Source organism: Camellia sinensis, chromosome 8, assembly GCF_055761805.1.
Source record: "Camellia sinensis isolate YWXY chromosome 8, ASM5576180v1, whole genome shotgun sequence".
NCBI classification, from domain to species: Eukaryota; Viridiplantae; Streptophyta; class Magnoliopsida; order Ericales; family Theaceae; genus Camellia; species Camellia sinensis.
In genome coordinates, this window is record NC_138968.1 from 157391527 (window position 1) to 157410929 (window position 19403).

At 40.7% G+C, this 19403-nt stretch overlaps 1 protein-coding gene and 1 long non-coding RNA gene across 2 annotated transcripts; both read right to left on the bottom strand.

The window, feature by feature from the left end:
* Window positions 1-2808: 2808 nt before the first annotated feature.
* LOC145798214 (putative disease resistance protein At5g63020) lies at window positions 2809-4631 on the bottom strand. The gene is made up of 4 exons (XM_082885710.1): window positions 4497-4631; window positions 3976-4262; window positions 3596-3892; window positions 2809-2887 (listed from the first exon to the last, which is right to left on the bottom strand). The coding sequence occupies exons 1-4, from the start codon at window positions 4629-4631 to the stop codon at window positions 2809-2811; spliced, it is 798 nt and encodes a 265-aa protein (XP_082741836.1).
* A 9217-nt stretch (window positions 4632-13848) lies between these two features.
* Window positions 13849-16282, bottom strand: LOC145797240 (uncharacterized). Its single transcript, XR_014338527.1, has 2 exons — window positions 16083-16282; window positions 13849-14626 (listed from the first exon to the last, which is right to left on the bottom strand). It is a non-coding gene; the product is annotated as an uncharacterized LOC145797240 (long non-coding RNA).
* Between the last annotated feature and the right edge of the window lie 3121 nt (window positions 16283-19403).

The window sequence follows — 19403 nt, forward strand, 5'->3', positions numbered from 1 at the left end:
GGGTATCAATTATTGTGAACTCTTTTTACCTTCTTGGTGTCAGCCTGTACCTCTAAACTTATTGCTCCCAGGGGCTACGTCGGCATTCCGTTGAACCCAACCATTGGTCTATTGGATTGTTCCAGATCATCTTGGTGAAGGCCAAGCTTCTTGTAACACCTGACATACATGAAGCCACAAGAGCTTCCTTGGTCGATTAGAATTCGCTTTACCTGGCACTCTACAATCTAGAGGGATATTACCAAGGCATCGTTGTGTGGATGCTGCACCATCTCTAGGTCGTCTTCAGTAAAGGACATCATTGGTCCATGACACTCGTCTGCCCTAGGTCTTTTCTGCCGGACCTGGTACACATGCTGTAAGTGTTTTACCTTCTGAGTTTCCCTCCATATCTCGTTCTCATTGACCTTCGAGTGAATCACATTGATCACTCGAGGTCTGCCTACTTACAGTTGTGGTGCTGGAGGAGGTGGTGCTGCTTATGCCTAAGGCAGTCTCGCTTGCTCTTCCCTTGTCCTGGCCTCATCTACCAGGTCTCTTAGATGACCTTGTCTTACCAGGTCTTCTAGATGTTCTTTTAGGGCTCTGCACCCTTGAGTTAGATGCCCATCCTCATTGTGGTAGGCATAGTGTTTCCCCAGACTTCTTCCCATAAATTCATCAGGAATCTTCTCTGGTGCTCTATAATATGGCTGATTTCGGATTCTTTCCAAGACTTTGCAAATCAGGATTTGGAATATGGTTGTGACTGCCTGTGTAGCCCTCAGTCCTGTCTCCTGCTTTTGTATCCACTATTACCTCAGCCTCGCTTCGGCGAGTCGTTTCTCTTCTCTTGTTTTGACGCTTTTGTCTCTGGCGTGTCCTCCTCGGCCCTCACATACTTCTCTATCCTAGCCATAAGTTCCTCCATACTTTTTGGTAGCGTCTTTGCCAGTGATTTTTGGAGCAGAGTTGTCGTTCAGGCCGTTCTTAAAAGAAACGACCGCCACCTCGTGGTTGCATCCTGTTATGCGGTTGAACACCTCATAATACCTTTTGGCATAAGCCTTAAAGCTTTCATCCTCACCAATTCTCAGAGCCATCAGGGAGTCCACCCTTAACAGTTGCAATTTGTTTGTCACAAACCTGGCCATGAACATCTTGGCCAGGCCTTCCCAGCTTTTCACAATTCCTTTCGGCAACTTGTGAAACCAGTCTGATGTGATTTCCCCAAAAGACGAGAGCAACACTTTGCAGAGCAACGGCTCATTCCCTGTGTACAGTGCCATTGAGTTCAGGTACAAACCGATGTGAAAGTTAGGGTCAGACTTACCGTTGTATATCTGGAATCTCGGCATGTGGAACCTTTTCGGGGCCTCAAATTTGAACAATTCTACCGAAAACGGTGTTCTCAGTTTGACCGGGGAGGTTACCTTGGCATCTTGTCGCTTTCTTTGGAAGTAATCCCTCAGATCCTGCTTGGTCCGTCCAAGAGCTCGGCTATCAACGGATTTTAGCCTCTTTGGTGCACTACTCCCAGTGTCGTTATGAGTCCTCTTTGACCTCCCTCCATTAGTCGTGTCGAAACAGAGCTTCTTCCCTTGAACATGCCGATGTTCTTTGGAATCGGCTTCTTTGGTGCGATGTATCTTTCGAGACTCTCCCTTCATCGAATCTCTTCGCCCGACCTCCTGTGAGGCTCGGTGAGAGTATTTCTTGGTCCTGGTGTGCTGGGGGACTGCAAGAACTATTTTATGCCCCCTTTTCTGGGCATCTTTCTTGGCTGTTGGAATCGGCGTATCTTGTAACAGAAACGGTGGTTGCATGACGTTGTTCTGCATCATGAAATTGACGATCGATTGCAGGTCCAACAATTTGTTTACCGTTATCTTCATCTCGCCGTCCCTCCGCAGGCATCTGTCTTTCCATACCTGCAGGTCGTCCTCGTTATAATACCTGCCTCGGTCTGCCTTCTTTGGTACGTCTCCCTCTTGGCCGACATCTTTCTTTCCGAGATTCTGATCTCGAGTTTCCTCGTTGCAATTATCCTCCTCTATGTTAGGGTCAATGTGTTTACCACTTCCAGTAGGGATGTCGTTCTCATTCTTCTCTTTCTGTCCATCGTTGGCCATCTATTCTCCTTTCTTTTCTACAAATAGTGCCAAATTGTGTGTGCTATTTTCTGACCACGCTGCCAAACAGGTACTCAGCTAGAGAACACCGACAGAATAGATTGCGCCCGAACGACCTGTCACAGAAAAATAAGACTCCGACAGTGGTTCGTCCACCCGGGGGCACTCTGACGATCAAGTCAGCACTCAATTATCTCTCAAAGATAACAAATAGTGCTTTTACTCACTAGTCAGAATACAAAAAACATACCTTAGACCCACGATGGTGCCTTACTTTTATAGTCAACACTAACATGATCCCTGTAGAAGCCCAGCTTCTTTTGGACTTTGGCCCAATGCTCATCTTGGACTCTCCAATAGATAAAGATAAACTTCCTAAGAGCTTTTATATTTATCCAGGCTGAGGTCCTCCCTCATTTTAGGACTCTTATCCCTTATCTGCTTATCTCGGATGTCGATATTTTCGCAGGCAACCTCGACCTAGCCGATATCACCTCGGTGCCAAAACCGGGACACGTGGCACCTCGGCTGGCACTTCGGTGCCACCTTGGCCACGTGTTGTTATCCAAAAAATATGTCCCCACAGAATCCACAATTTCGAACATGTAACTCGCGCAAGTTAGAAAAAGAACTTGGCAGACTTTGTGGTTGAATTTTTAGACGCCTTGTAGGCATTCCAAGAAGACATTCAACATCATTACATTCTATAACCTCCAAATGCCTCATTCAAGAAACCCCTCTCCATCTCTGTCATGAAGCAGAACCTTTGTTGCTGCCTGGCAATTTATTCAAATATAGCAGTTCAACTTTCTCCAACACATCTCGGAACTTGTTTTCTATAGGAATGCCACAGAGTTTCAAGATCCTTGTTGAGGAATAATTTTCCTTATATTTAATATTTTCCCCATTTGATATACTAAATCTAGTCAACTTAGGCAATGACATCGACCTTGGCATATGAACTTTTAAAGTCTTTAATAGTGTTAGAGAATTCAATTCGAGAAGGCTTGCGTTCTCTTGCTGTTGGTCAGTTCCTTCAACTTTCCATTGGTCAGAGGTATCTAAAATGTATAATTCCTTAAGTTGTGTTAATTTCGATATGACATTTGGTGGAATTACTCTTAAGTTGGTATAATTTTCCAAATCTAGCAATCATAGACTAGTCAACTCTCTAATCTTTGGTGCCAACTCCTCGATCCCATGAAGGCTAAGTATCTCAAGGTTCTTTAATCTCCTCAATAGAGCTATGTCCCTTGATAGGCCATTTAGACATAACATCCGAAGCTTAACCAACCTTGGAAGCGATGATGGGGAGCTCTTTAATGACATTTCACTCAAATCTAGGATTTTAAGATTATTCTCCATCCCATTGAAAAAAACTCTTTTTAACATCTGTGGGTGAAGAGTCCCTTCATTTCAACACCAAGGTATGGAGTCTTGTACATTCCAACACATTGGGAAGCTCTTGAATATTTGTGGTGAACCTTAATGAGATTGCCGAGTAATGTTCATATGTGTCTTTTTCTGGCCATTTTTTGATAACATGTTTCACGAGATATCCTTTCTTCTCTTCCGCGATTGTTATTGCAACATCTCCAATAACATCGTGCATTTTGACCACATTTTCGTTCGTTCCATCTAACAACAAACAAGATTTGTTGAGGACATCAATCATCGCAAGTACTCTGTCTCTTACTTCATCAAATATATTCAGATTTTGATCAAGCAATCTCATCCCAGCACTGTATCTCACCAAGTCATCAATAGAAATCTCGGCTTTTCTGGAAACAAAGAGCAAAGCAAGAAGCATGACCGTGCATCCTTGGGTTCTAAACGATCATAACTCCATTTTAAGGAGATGAACAAATCTGGCTCAATACCTGCAATTTCTTTCATCTTGTAATTTTTTAGTTGTCGAAGTGCATCTTTCCATGAATGCTTGCCATTACCTTTTAATGTTGCTGCAACTGCACGTATAGCAATTGGCAAGTCTCCACATTTGTCACACACTTCCTTCGCTTCAGAAGGGATTTCAGAATCAATTGAAATTCCAGTGATTTTCTTGAATAGGGTCCATGCTTCAATCTCTGCTAAGACACCGATCAGGATCTCCTTCGTCGATGCTTCTAGCACTTTGATCAAGGAATCTTCCTAAGCAATTGGCATTGGTATCATTTGGCACAAACCTTTTTTCCGTGACGTTATGACAACTTTGCAGCCCATGTTGCCATTTGTAATTGGAATTTCAATGTTTGCAAAGTTAAATTTTTCCCAAACGTCGTCCAATATTACAAGGTTCTTTTTCCCATTGTTCAATCTACGCTATAGTTGACCTGTATTTCCATTCAGTGTTAGTCCCAATTAGGAAGCACGCTTTTCTTTAACAATTTTTTCATCGAGAGTTTGTGAAACAGTTGCTATGGCAACATCATCAAAAAGCCCATTTCGCTCTGCTAGCTTGCCTACTTCCACCACCATGGTGGTCTTGCCAACACCGCCTGCTCCATATACACCAATCATTTTAATGCGCAGATCTTCCAATGCTTTCACGATCTCTTTAAAGATCTTTGCTCTTGAATCAAAATGTAATAACCCTCACGCTATCCTAACCATACTCATATGCATTCATGTGATTCTGTCTTGTAAACTTGCATTTCGAGTCTTGTCCTTGTTCGTTTAAGTGTTACAGCATGTTTTGTACCTTGCTTGGTGTGGGTTTGGCCGAGGGCGTCTTTAGTCTAGAACTTCCTTGGAACCACTTTGTTTGACCTCTACCATCGCTTTGACATACTGGCCGAGGTGTTCATCACCAAGGCCAATGTGTGAATTATCTAGGCCGAGATGTTACCTTTGCACCTAAGTTATCTTGTCCCGGAAAGGTATGACCTAGACCGAGGTGTGGTACATCTAGGCTAAGGTGTGGCGCAGCTTAGTCAAGTGTTGTCCTTCCTAGCGGAGGTCATTATTTCCTACTTGCCGATGTCTTGTTCTTAGCCGAGATCATTACTCGCCAGAGTACCCATGCCGTCTTGCTTGTTGAACACACTTTGTCATAGTTTTGTCTTGTCACTCAGCCACCTTTCTGTGTAGCACCAACCAGCCGCTGCCACGTGCCTCTGTAGAGGGTTAAGTCAGCCAGCAGACTTAGAAATGTATCATTTTGCTATATGTCTTTGTTTGTGAGGAGAGAGAAGATCTAGAAGAAGAAGAAGAAGTTTGGAGTGAGAGAGTGGGTTTTCGAGCTTGATTCCTAGAGATCAAACCATTAGATTCGCGTATTGAGGTTAGATTCTTGATTTACTCTTGTCATTCTTATTGATCATCTAGCTGCATTGCATGATCGAACCCGTTTTGCATGTCATGCATCGATTTAAAGTTGGTTTTAGAAAGAGAAAATGGTGTTCACGTGTTCTTGAAAGAAAGGTCTTGTTTGATCTGAAAGTTTGCATTAAGTTTCATGTCTTTGTGTTTGTTCTCACTAGATCCCTGAATATGGGTACCTAGGTCCATGTTTTTGAACTCATAGCATGAAATCTCAGATTTTATAATAGCAAATCACGATCTTTGCATTCATCTTCCTCATGTGCATGTTCTTCATGTTCATTATGTTCTTCAAGAAAGGGAAACCCAGATTTTTCCCGACTTCATTCCTTTGAATGTGGCCATCGAGGCCACACCTCGGCAAGGGGGTGTGGAACCTCGGCCTAGACCTGGTAGTTGCCTAGCATATTTCCTCGAGATAAAGAACTGTATTTGTTTTGATTCGACTTAGTCCTGAGGAATGCCGAGATCATCTGCATGCATGTGAAACTTGTTTGAAAGTGCATTCAACAGACTTTGCCATGTGTTTGTAGGGTTTGGACTTTGCCTTGACCCCGACGTTCGAAGAACTAAGTGAGTGGTATTTTTAATAAAGTTACATTATAATGCTTTGATAAAAGTCTTGTTTTGCTTTGTTTTGGAAAGTATTTGTAAGCATGAATGGTTATCCCTAATCGGAAAAAAAAAATATATATATATATATATATCTTGTTTTGATGACATTCTTGGAAAGTCCATACGTGCTAAGGGACTATAAGCATTGGTAGCACAAAGTTTGGAAGTCCGTACGTGCTAAGGGACTATAAGCATTGGTAGCACAAAGTTTGGAAGTCCGTATGTGCTAAGGGACTATAAGCATTGGTAGCACAAGTCCTTAGTGTCCGGGGACTATAATGCAACGACACCATCGAATTGAGATATCTCCCTTGTCTTGCCTTGTCTTGTCTTGTTTGCCACTGATGGTTTACCGCGTGGGTTTGTTTGCCGAGATGTCATCACTTGTATTATAATGATGTTAGTAAACATCCTTTGAAACTTGACAGATTTGGTAGATGGACTTGGTTCATCCTTTGACTTGCACTAATTATGTTATGTATTGTTTGATAAAGAATCTTGAATGCCAGTCATGCAAACTCCTTTATTTCTTATACCATTCACTGAGTATCTAAGCTCACCCTCTCTATATATATATGTAGGTGATGAGCAGGAAGGCGGTGATGCCTAGGTGTGACTCGCAAGCTTGTTTTGGGTTTTGTCATGTCGGCTTAACTTGTATACATGTCGGCAGTCATGAAAACTATGCTTCTCAGCTTATAATGTCTGCAATTTACACATGTCGGCTGGAGAAGCCTTTTGATCAAGATGAAAAATGTATTTTGTACTTCATTGTATTTGTATTCAAGTTGCAATACTATGTAAAGTTGTATGCCATTCCATGTAACTTACGCACTGCTCTTACGGACCACTTGTATTTTTAAATTAATGCTTCCGCACTTGTGAGCCCCATATATATATTTATACTCTGATTGTGTGCGGATTTTGGAGATTGGCCTTCGGTAATCCCGGATTCCTGGCCATCACGGCACCAAACTAGTAGGGGCAGTTTGGGGTCATGACAGATTGGTATCAGAGCACGCATTCTTTATAGTGCGTTATTCACACACTTTGAGTCCTAAAGAGCATAGGATGTCCCTTAGAATGATTTTAGGATTGCATCATGTTGCTTGTTACTTGACAAGGTGTGCATCATCTCGGCATAACCATTTGTTATTTGCATACATGGTTCTTGGCTCAGTTTGTTTTAAGGTTGTATTTTGCCTACTCATATCATCATGAGGAGAGGTAGACCATCAGTTGGCCGAGATCAATCAGAGGATAGATTGGACAGACTGGAAAGACTGGTTGAAGGTTTAACCCATGAATTGAGGCAGATGAGGCAACAGAATGCAAGCGCTACATCTACCCCGGCCGAACAGATAGACGGCCGACATGCAGCTCCACCTCTTCCAGTACCCCAAGTACCTCCACAGCCAGCCTTGTATGGGGAGGGGACAATGACTTTGATTAAAGAGTTCAAGAAGATGAACCCACCAAGATTCGCAGGGGGCATAGAACCGATGAAGGCCGAGGCATGGGTTTTGGAAATGGAAAAGCTGTTCGAGATCTTTCCTAGCATCGACACCCAGAAGGTGACATTAGCAGCATTCACATTAGACGACGACGCTCAAAGGTGGTGGATGATGATCCGGGAGGCTAATCCGGGTTTAACTTGGGCCAGATTTTTAGAACTGTTTTACAACAAGCATTTTCCGCTTAGCGTTTGAGATCGCAAGACCATAGAGTTCCAGACTCTGACACAAGGCAACAGAACAGTGGCAGAGTACGACCGTGCCTTCACCGAATTGGCGAGATATGCGCCTCATATGGTCAGTGATGAGTATAGGAAAGCCCGAAAGTTTGAAAGTGGACTGCGTGGACCAATTCAGGATCGGGTCAACATGCTCAATATGCCGACTTACGCCGAGGTGTTAGACAAGGCCATCTTGGCGGAAGCTAACTTAAACCGATATCAAAGTTCAGGAGAGAGTCAGAAGAAGAGACAGAACTATGAAGGTCGTCGGATGCCGTTTAATGCCAAGAAGAAGGCGAATGTGGGCAGTTCCAGCAACTTAGATCGGGATGGAAATGCTAAGTCGACGTGTGCGAGTTGTGGAAAGCCGCATCTCGGGGTTTGTTGCTGGACGACAGGAGCCTGCTTCGAATGTGGCGAGATAGGCCACCGCGTGAAGGACTGTCCAAAGGCAAGAGCTGGTGATGGTAAGAAAAATGGGAGCACCTCGGGCTCTGCACAAGGAAGCAACGTCGGAAGGACACAGATGAGACAGGGCAAAGTTTTTGCTCTAGTGCCAGGAGACACCCAGAATGCTGAAATGGTAGTGTCAGGTACACTCTCAATTTGCTCTCAAGTTGCATACGTCTTGATTGATTCGGGCTCTACACATTCTTTTGTATCTGTTAAATTTTCCGAGAAGTTGAACAGACCATTAGAACCCCTTGATTATGTGCTATCTGTATCTACTCCATCTGGGGGAATTATAATTATTACATCCATATATAGAGCGTGTCTTGTGGTGATTGAGGATGTAGAATTATTAGCTGATTTGATGCCATTAAGCATGACTCACTTCGATGTCATATTGGGAATGGATTGGTTAGTAGCGCATCATGCATCCATTAATTGTGTTACTAAGAGCGTTACATTGAAGACCCCAAACAAAACCGAGGTCTTTTTCCAGGGTAAGGGAGTAGTACCCCTACCCTACTTAATCTCATCCATGAAAGCCTATAGGTTGATCCAAAAGGGGTGTCAAGGGTATTTGTGCAGTATACTAAGTGATTTGAATGGAAGTGTTGAATTAGCCGGCATACCAGTTGTTAAGGAATTTCCGAACGTCTTTCCAAATGAGCTGCCTGGTCACTTAGTCGATAGGAAAATAGAGTTTACTGTGGACCTCGTGTCGGGAACGCAACCTATCTCCAAAACACCCTATAGGATGGCTCCTGCTGAACTTAGAGAACTGAAACTGCAGTTACAAGAATTGTTGGATAAGGGATTCATTAGGCCGAGCACTTCACCGTGGGGAGCACCCGTTTTATTTGTTAAGAAGAAGGATGGCACCCTTCGCCTTTGCATTGATTACAGAGAACTTAATAAGGTAACCATCAAGAACAAGTACCCATTGCCTAGGATTGACGATTTGCTTGATCAATTACAAGGGGCACGAGTCTTTTCCAAGATTGACCTTAGGTCGGCTACCACCAGCTGAAGGTTAAAGCCGAGGACATTGAGAAGACTGCTTTCCGGACAAGGTATGGCCACTACGAATTTTTGGTAATGCCTTTCGGAGTGACCAATGCTCCTGCAGCGTTCATGGACTTGATGAACAGAGTCTTTAAGCCGTATCTAGATGAGTTCGTAGTTGTTTTTATTGACGACATACTGATCTATTCCAAGAGTACAATTGAGCATGAGAATCATCCGAGGCTTGCCCTGCAAATTTTGAGAGACAAGAAGTTGTACGCCAAGTTGAGTAAGTGCGAGTTTTGGCTTTCCAGCATCTCATTTTTAGGGCATGTGATTAATGAAGAGGGTATATCAGTTGATCCGAGCAAGATTGAGGCCATTGTGAATTGGCCGACGCCGACCAACGTGTCCGAGGTTCGTAGTTTTCTGGGCTTGACAGGTTATTACAGAAAGTTTGTGAAGGACTTCTCAAGGATAGCAGTACCATTGACACAACTCACTAAGAAGGGAATAGCATATGAATGGACCGATGATAGAGAATCGGCTTTCCAAAAGTTGAAGACGAGGTTAGTTACGGCACCAGTCCTTGTACTCCCGTCAGGTAATGAGGAATTTTAGATTTTCAGCGATGTTTCACATAAGGGTTTGGGTTGTGTGTTAATGCAAGGGGGCAGAGTCATAGCATATGCATCTCGTCAGTTGAAACTTCATGAGAAGAACTATCCAACCCATGATCTAGAGCTAGCAGTCGTGGTGTTTGCCCTGAAGATTTGGCGCCACTACTTGTATGGAGCCTCTTGCCAAGTTTTTACACCCAAAAGGAACTAAATCTGAGGCAGAAGAGATGGCTTGAATTATTGAAGGATTACGACATGCAGATTCAGTATCACCCAGGTAAAGCAAACTCGGTAGCCAACGCATTGAGTAGGAAGGCAGTGGGAAGTTTGGCATGCCTAGCCATGATTTCAGTGGAGCCGACTATTATCGGGGAGGTAAAGGCAAGGCAAATGGAGGATGGATTCCTGAAGAAGGTAGCCGATGAGATTACCACCAGGCCGGAGTCGGGTTACACCCTTGAGAATGGAGTACTTAAATTTGAAGGAAGATTGTGCGTGGCTGACGTCCCGAAATTGAAAAGAAGGATTTTGCAAGACTCTCATGGATCTAGATTTGCAGTTCATCCAGGGAACACCAAGATGTATCAAGATGTGAAACAGACCTTTTGGTGGCCGAACATGAAAAGAGAGATAGCCGAGTTCGTGTCTCAGTGTTTGTATTGTCAACAAGTGAAAGCGGAACATCAGAGGCCGGCAGGACTTCTCCAACCTTTGCCGATTTCTGAGTGGAAATGGGAAGACATCTCCATGGACTTCGTGACTGGGTTGCCGAAGACACGGAAAGGAATGGATTCGATTTGGGTTATAATCGACAGGTTAACTAAGTCAACACATTTCTTGCTGGTTAGGACTTTGTTCAGTGCTGATTGACTTGCTGTGTTGTATATGAACGAGATCGTTAGACTTCATGGTGTACCGATGTCCATCGTGTCGGACCGAGATCCGAAATTTGTTTCCAGATTTTGGCAAAGTTTACAAAGGGCTTTAGGGACCGAATTGAGGTTTAGTACAGCTTTTCATCCCCAGATCGATGGCCAAACAGAGAGAACAATTCAAACACTTGAAGATATGCTTAGACTGTGTGTATTGGACTTTAAGGGAAGCTGGGAAGAGCATCTGCCATTAGTAGAGTTCGCTTACAACAACAGCTATCAAGCTAGCATTGGCATGGCACCGTACGAAGCTTTGTATGGAAGGAAATGCAGATCGCTGATATGTTGGACTGAAGTGGGAGATAAAGCTTTGATTGGTCTTGAGTTAGTTCAGGTTACAACCGAGATTAAGACTGCTCAGAGTCGACAAAGGATATCCGAGATTAAGCTCATTCGACAAAGGATCAAGACTGCTCAGAGTCGACAAAAAAGTTATGCCGACCAGAGAAGAAGGGAGTTGGAATTTGAAATTGGGGATCATGTATTCCTGAAGGTTTCACTAATGAAAGGAGTTTCAAGATTTGGGAAGAAGGGTAAATTGGCACCCCGTTACATTGGACCGTTCGAAATCCTTGAGAAAGTCAACCCGGTTGCCTACAGACTCGCTTTACCACCGAGATTAAGTCAAGTTCATAATGTGTTTCATATCTCGATGTTGAGAAAGTATATACGGGATCCACTACACGTGATCGATCATTTCGGGATTGTGGTTGATGAAGGCCTAAGCTATGAAGAAGAGCCAATACGCATCATCGATAGACAAGTGAGACGATTGAGAAATAAGGCAATACCGATGGTGAAGATTGAGTGGAAAGAACATTACGGCAAGGATGCTACGTAGGAAATGGAAGAGGAAATGAAAGTCCGATACCCGGAGTTATTCTTGAACCAAGGTAACTCAAGTTTGGGGACCAAACTTCTTTAAGGGGGGTAGGATGTAATAACCCTCACGCTATCCTAACCATACTCATATGCATTCATGTGATTCTGTCTTGTAAACTTGCATTTCGAGTCTTGTCCTTGTTCGTTTAAGTGTTACAGCATGTTTTGTACCCTGCTTGGTGTGAGTTTGGCAGAGGGCGTCTTTAGTCTAGAACTTCCTTGGAACCACTTTGTTTGACCTCTACCATCGCTTTGACATACTGGCCGAGATGTCATTATCTAGGCCGATGTGTTCATCACCAAGGCCGAGGTGTGAATTATCTAGGTCGAGATGTTACCTTTGCACCTAAGTGATCTTGTCCCGGAAAGGTATGACCTAGACCGATGTGTGGCACATCTAGGCCAAGGTGTGGCACAGCTTAGTCAAGTGTTGTCCTTCCTAGCCGAGGTCATTATTTCCTATTTGCCGATGTCATGTTCTTAGCCGAGATCATTACTCGCCAGAGTGCCCATGCCGTCTTGCTTGTTGAACACACTTTGTCATAGTTTTGTCTTATCACTCAGCCACCTTTCTGTGTAGCACCAACCAGCCGCTGCCACGTGCCTCTGTAGAGGGTTAAGTCAGCCAGCAGACTTAGAAATGTATCATTTTGCTATATGTCTTTGTTTGTGAGGAGAGAGAAGCTCTAGAAGAAGAAGAAGAAGTTTGGAGTGAGAGAGTGGGTTTTCGAGCTTGATTCCTAGAGATCAAACCATTAGATTCGCGTATTGAGGTTAGATTCTTGATTTACTCTTGTCATTCTTATTGATCATCTAGCTGCATTGCATGATCGAACTCGTTTTGCATGTCATGCATCGATTTAAAGTTGGTTTTAGAAAGAGAAAATGGTGTTCACGTGTTCTTAAAAGAAAGGTCTTGTTTGATCTGAAAGTTTGCATTAAGTTTCATGTCTTTGTGTTTGTTCTAACTAGATCCCTGAATATGGGTACCCAGGTCCATGTTTTTGACCTCATAGCATGAAATCTCAGATTTTGTAATAGCAAATCACGATCTTTGCATTCATCTTCCTCATGTGCATGTTCTTCATGTTCATTATGTTCTTCAAGAAAGGGAAATCCAGATTTTTCCCGACTTCATTCCTTTGAATGTGGCCATCGAGGCCACACCTCGGCAAGGGGGTGTGGAACCTCAGCCTAGACCTGGTAGTTGCCCAGCATATTTCCCCGAGATAAAGAACTGTATTTGTTTTGATTCGACTTAGTCCTGAGGAATGCCGAGATCATCTGCATGCATGTGAAACTTGTTTGAAAGTGCATTCAACTGACTTTGCCATGTGTTTGTAGGGTTTGGACTTTGCCTTGACCCCGATGTTCGAAGAACTAAGTGAGTGGTATTTTTAATAAAGCTACATTATAATGCTTTGATAAAAGTCTTGTTTTGCTTTGTTTTGGAAAGTATTTGTAAGCATGAATGGTTATCCCTAATCGGAAAAAATATATATATATATATATATCTTATTTTGATGACATTCTTGGAAAGTCCGTACGTGCTAAGGGACTATAAGCATTGGTAGCACAAAGTTTGGAAGTCCGTACGTGCTAAGGGACTATAAGCATTGGTAGCACAAAGTTTGGAAGTCCGTACGTGCTAGGGGACTCTAAGCACTAGTAGCACAAGTCCTTAGTGTCCGGGGACTATAATGCAACGACACCATCGAATTGAGATATCTCCCTTGTCTTGCCTTGTCTTGTCTTGTTTGCCACTGACGGTTGATCGCGTGGGTTTGTTTGCCGAGATGTCATCACTTGTATTATAATGATGTTAGTAAGCATCCTTTGAAACTTGACAGATTTGCTAGATGGACTTGGTTCATCCTTTGACTTGCACTAATTATGTTATGTATTGTTTGATAAATAATCTTGAATACCAGTCATGCAAACCCCTTTATTTCTTATACCATTCACTGAGTATCCAAGCTCACCCTCTCTATATATATATGTAGGTGATGAGCAGGAAGGCGGTGACGCCTAGGTGTGACTCGCAAGCTTGTTTTGGGTTTTTGTCATGTCGGCTTAACTTGTATACATGCCGGCAGTCTTGAAAACTATGCTTCTCGGCTTATAATGTCTGCAATTTACACATGTCGGCTGGAGAAGCCTTTTGATCAAGATGAAAAATGTATTTTGTATTTCATTGTATTTATATTCAAGTTGTAATACTATGTAAAGTTGTATGTCATTCCATGTAACTTACGCACTGCTCTTACGGACCACTTGTATTTTTAAATTAATGCTTCCGCACTTGTGAGCCCCATATATATATTTATACTCTGATTGTGTGTGGATTTTGGAGGTTGGCCTTCGGTAATTCCGGATTACTGGCCATCACGGCACCAAACTAGTAGGGACAGTTTGGGGTCGTGACACAAAATCCTCGTAACCTCAAGAGAAATTGTACCCAAATTTCATATGAGGTACGTGGTGTGCCACTTCCAATGTCATAAACTTCTCACCCTTGTCTTTGAGACTAATATCACGATCTATCTTCTCTTTGGAATCCTTGCCTAGCCGGTGACGCCAATAAATATTCGGACACCAATTGAAGCACAACTTGTTTTCTCCCTCTCCTAGAAATTCCTCCACATCTATTTTCATCCCATTTGCTGACTTTATCCACGACAGAACATCAGCCTCAGGGATTTCACCGTTGGTTCTGGCTCTCTCAACCCTTCCATTGATCTTTCTCACCTCATTTTCAAGTTTTTCTTTTTCATCTTGGAGTTTTTTACTATTCTTCTTATGGTGAATCACATAGCCCATGTGATCCCAAGCTGTTATGCAACATTTTTCAATTGCGTCCGACCATTCATTAAGGATTTCAGGCAAACAAATCATTTTTGCTTTTCTTTCTCTTCCTCTTTTTCCTTTTCTCTATGTCTATCTCTCCCTCTTCAATTGCTGAAAACAAAAGGGTACAACATTAATAACCAGAACTAACTGTTGTAAATAAATAAATAAAAATACAGAACTTTTGCTTCAAGAGTTTCAGAATTTATTTATATTTTCTTTTCAATTACAAGCCAATAGCCTTGACTCTGTCGTGTGAAACAAATGAAAAAACAAGTACAAGCTAATTAATTTAACAAAGATTAAAATGTAAATTATATAGGGAGAAGTATATGTATTAGTTCACATTTGGTTGATGAAACAGAAGGGACTGCATTAGTTTGATATTATTGGATAATAATAATAATAATAATAATAATAATAATATAGAAATACAAAATGTATACAGTATGATTCTTTAAAAAAAAATCTGGAAAATTATATTTTCCTTTTGTTGAAAAATGAGAATAGGCAAAATATTTTTAAATAAAAACTATATGGGAGATTCTTGTAATTGTTAAATACTTTAAGGGACCCGTGTAATTAGCCCAAATATTTTTAAATAGAATATTAAATCAAGAATTGAAGTTTAAAAAGGAAAAAGCCTTGAAAATAAAATTAAGATTTACTCGTACTGTAGAAAATGAATCAATCACAGTTTAAATGAATAGATTTGACATTAAGAATTTAAGGAGTATAGCATTTAATCCAATGTAAAAGCATCTCCAATCCTTTCATCGGAGAAACATTTTTTTATCAAATTTAAATTTGTTGAAAATTTAGAAAGATAAAACATTAGAGATAATTTTTCATCAACTTTGATGAAAGGGTTAGAGTCCTTCATATTAAATCAAGTTTTTTACTCAAATTTGAAATCAAATTAGATGAGAAAAAATAGTGAAGGGTTAGAAATGCTCTAAAATTTTTTAGATTTAGATGTCAAGAATAAATTTGAGCTTATAATGATGGATTTCAAATATTTTGCAAAAATAGTGATGTGAAATCCTACCACAAAAATTCTACTTGTACAAAAATTACCACTCTCATACTTCTATTAAATCCTCCACTTTAAAGTTATCAATCTATCTTCAATAAGATATCTTCTTATAATTTTATAAAATTCAATCCCAAATCCATTAATTTGAAATTCACTCATCCAAAGGGAGCCTAAATCTCAATTTTCAGTAAGGTTTTGTTAATGTAATCCAACATCCCCTAAAATACACTGCACATACATACCAATTTTGGAAAACACATCATCTTCATTTCAAAGCCACTTTCTCATGCTCCCAATTACTTTATTTAATACTCCCAATATACCAAAAAAAATACACACACACACAAAACAAGAACAACAAAGGAAGAAGAAACAGATCATTAACCAATTAGTAAATTGATTATGAATTTTAGAAATTAGTAGCTGAAGTTTAGATCTGAACTCCAAATCTAAAAAGAAAAGCAAAAGTGATAACAGAAACATCTACAGTAAAAAGGAAATTATTAGGAAGATAACAGACATGAGACATACCTTCTGTGTTTTTTTTTTTTTTTAAATTGGGCAAATATTGTGGTTACAAAAATGGAATAATGAAGATTTGGGGATGAGATTCACAAGTAGCAGATGACAGAGAGAGCAAAGATTTCAGGACGAAGTGCCAATCAAAAACATATTAAACGATGTGTGGCTATAAAATTGGTTGTACCTCGGATTGACAATGTTCACATGTAACTAGAGGTTGACTAGGCCTCTTGGCTCAGTTGCCATTGAGAAATGGTTACAGGTTTAATTCTTATTAAAAAAAAAAATTAATATTGTTTATTTCTCTTCCAAGTTATATATAATAATTGCTTTTTTATAATTTAATTTTACTGATGCTTTGTTTTCTAGTTATTATAGTTAGCTAATTTGATGTAATGTTTCTTATATTTATTACTTTTCTCTTATTGATTGACAAAATCAAAACGACTATAGGAAAAGAGGTATCAATTTAGGAGTTTTTAGCTTAAGGTCTTTGATATTAAAATTTTATAAATGACATGCAATGCAACACTTTCATAATGGTTAGGATCCCTCAACATTTTTACAGAGAAATACTCTTCCAATAGAAATTTCAATTCCACAAATAAAATTTAGAAATTTCACATAGAAACTTGTCACAGAAATTTAATTTCTCTATAACGAGCTGAAATTTCTCTAATAATATTATTGAGGAATCTTAACTAATAAGAAAAAATATATTGAACATCTCCTACTATCAAAAGTTAGAAAGAGATATTTTACTAATTTTTTCATTAATTTAGTGCCTTTAATCACTTATAATCGTTTGGTAATAAAAGAGTTTAAAGTTCAGATCTAATCTGCAGCTACTAATTTTAAAATGCACAATCAATTTCCATATTTGTTCCACTTAAACCAGATTGTTTTACTAATACGAAACTTTTGTGCATTCTTAACATGGAAAAACCACAATTGTAGCTCCTCCAATTGTGATAAAAAGTCACAAAACAATTCATTAAGAAGACACAAAGGAATTACATCAATTACCTAGTGAATCCATGCTTGAATCAAACTGACCCCTATGTTCCTCTTCCTGCCCCGTCTTCACCTCGGAATTGTCTTGCCCAATGTTGAATCCACAACGCCGATATTGAGTCTATGATGATGAGTCACTCCGGAATTCACCAAAGTTTCAGGCCCAAATTCTACGGAATCCACCGAAGAACAACTCTCTTTTAATAAAACAAACTAAACAAATCCTTTGATATAATCTACTCAATTCATGATTAAACTCTTATAGATATCAAAGGAAACAAGAAAAGAAATTCCAAATGAAAACCCTAATACCCAAAAAGAAGATCTGGCAGCCGTACCTTAAAACCTGACTGAACCGTAGCTTTTATAGCAAACAGATCCGCAATCACCGCTTGAGTGTAGGAATGGCCTCTCGAGCAGACTGACTAAAACGTGTGTGACTAAACAGGGTCTACCCTCGAGCGCAAGAATGACCGCTCAAGTGGAAAAAAACAACTCCCAGTACTTTTGCAAGCGAGTGAAACTTTTGAAAGGCCGCGATCTCCGCTCAAGCACAAGAATGGCCGCTTGAGTGGGAAAAAAAAAACTTCGACTGCAATTTTACTTTTTGCTTCGGGGGCGCTGTCCCTGGACCTCACCTGGGCACTACCACAGACCCGCCAAGGGGTGCTACCCCTTGGACCCTCGTGAGCTGATCGGGCAGATCAATCCCCGACATAATCAGCGAAGTGGCAAACATGATAGGATTAAAATCACTAACTCATGTGCATAGGCACAATTCAGGTTGGATTCACATCCAAATATCCAAAGCCTCACTTAAATTAAAAAAATGAATAAAATTACACTGACAAGGAGTTTTGTCAAATGGGATTGCTAATAACGAAAACCTAACATGAAAGATATGCCATATGCACTCTTGTACGAGTGCACAAAATAAAATTTCCTTTTACTAATTCAATCAGAAATTGATTATACTTATAAAATCATTCAAAAATATTCACAAACATACTTGAGCATTTCATAATTCTCTATATTATATTAAATTTTATAAAAACGCGTAAAACACAACAAAATCTTCATATTATATATAAATATACTACAGGAAAACTGAAATTTAGTGACGTTCTATAGGCCTGAAAAACACCACAATTGGTTTTTACGACGTTTTGAAAAATCTAGAAATCCCCTATATATTGATTTGTGATTATGTAACAATTTTAAGCAGTCTATAACAATTCCAATCAAACAATCAAGATAAATCAACACAACGATTTTAACGTGGAAAAAACCATAATTGGACACCTCCAACTGTGATTAAAAAATCACGGGCAACAGCCACAAAACAATCCACTAAGAAGATTTAAAGGAATTACGCAGGTATACTCTTAATTACCTAGCAAATCCACGCCTAATTGAACCAACCTCTCTGTGCCTCTTCCAACCCGTCTTCACCTCGGAATTGTCTTTACGATGAGCCACCCCAGAATCCACCAAAGCTTCAAGCTTGAATTCTTCAGAATCCACCGAAGAACAACTCTCTCTTTTGTAGAACAAACAAAACCTTTGATGTATACTCTTTAAAACATGAGTTGAATACTCAATCAAAACATCAAAGAAAACTCACAAAGTATCCCCAGATATAAACCCTAGAATCCAAAAAGAAGATCTGGAGTAGTAATCCTAAAATCTGACCCAACATGTGAATTTATAGAATCTGTCCCGCGATCTCCGCTCGAGCGCCCAACAGCCCGCTCGAGCGGCTTCAGCAAAATATGTGCGTGATATAACAAGGTCCGCTCGAGCGCTGGAGAATCCGCTCGAGCGCGAAATCACACCTTCCAGTATTTTTACAAACCTGACAAACTTCTGAAACCCAGCATTCTCCACTCGAGCGGGGTAATGTCCGCTCGAGCAGACAGGCAACTTGGAATGCATTTTTTCATTTTGCATCGGGGGTGCTGCCCCTCGACCCCGCCGTGGCGCTGCTCCGAACCCGCCAAGGGGCGCTGCCTCCTGGACCCCCGCGAGCTGACCGGGCAGCTCGATCCCCGTCATAATCAGCGAAGTGGCAATCTTGAAAGCATTAGTATCACAAACTTCTCTGAAAGACACAATTCAGATTGGATTCGCATCTAAACACTCATATCCTCATTGAAATAAAAGAGCGAAAATAAATACAACTGAAAGGAGTTTTGTTTTGTCAAACGGGGTTGCCAAGAATAAAACCTAACAATCTCCCCCTTTGGCAATGCCGTGACAAAACACACCTAACAAATAAAATCCTAAACACCCTAACCCATTACAGCCAACAAAAGC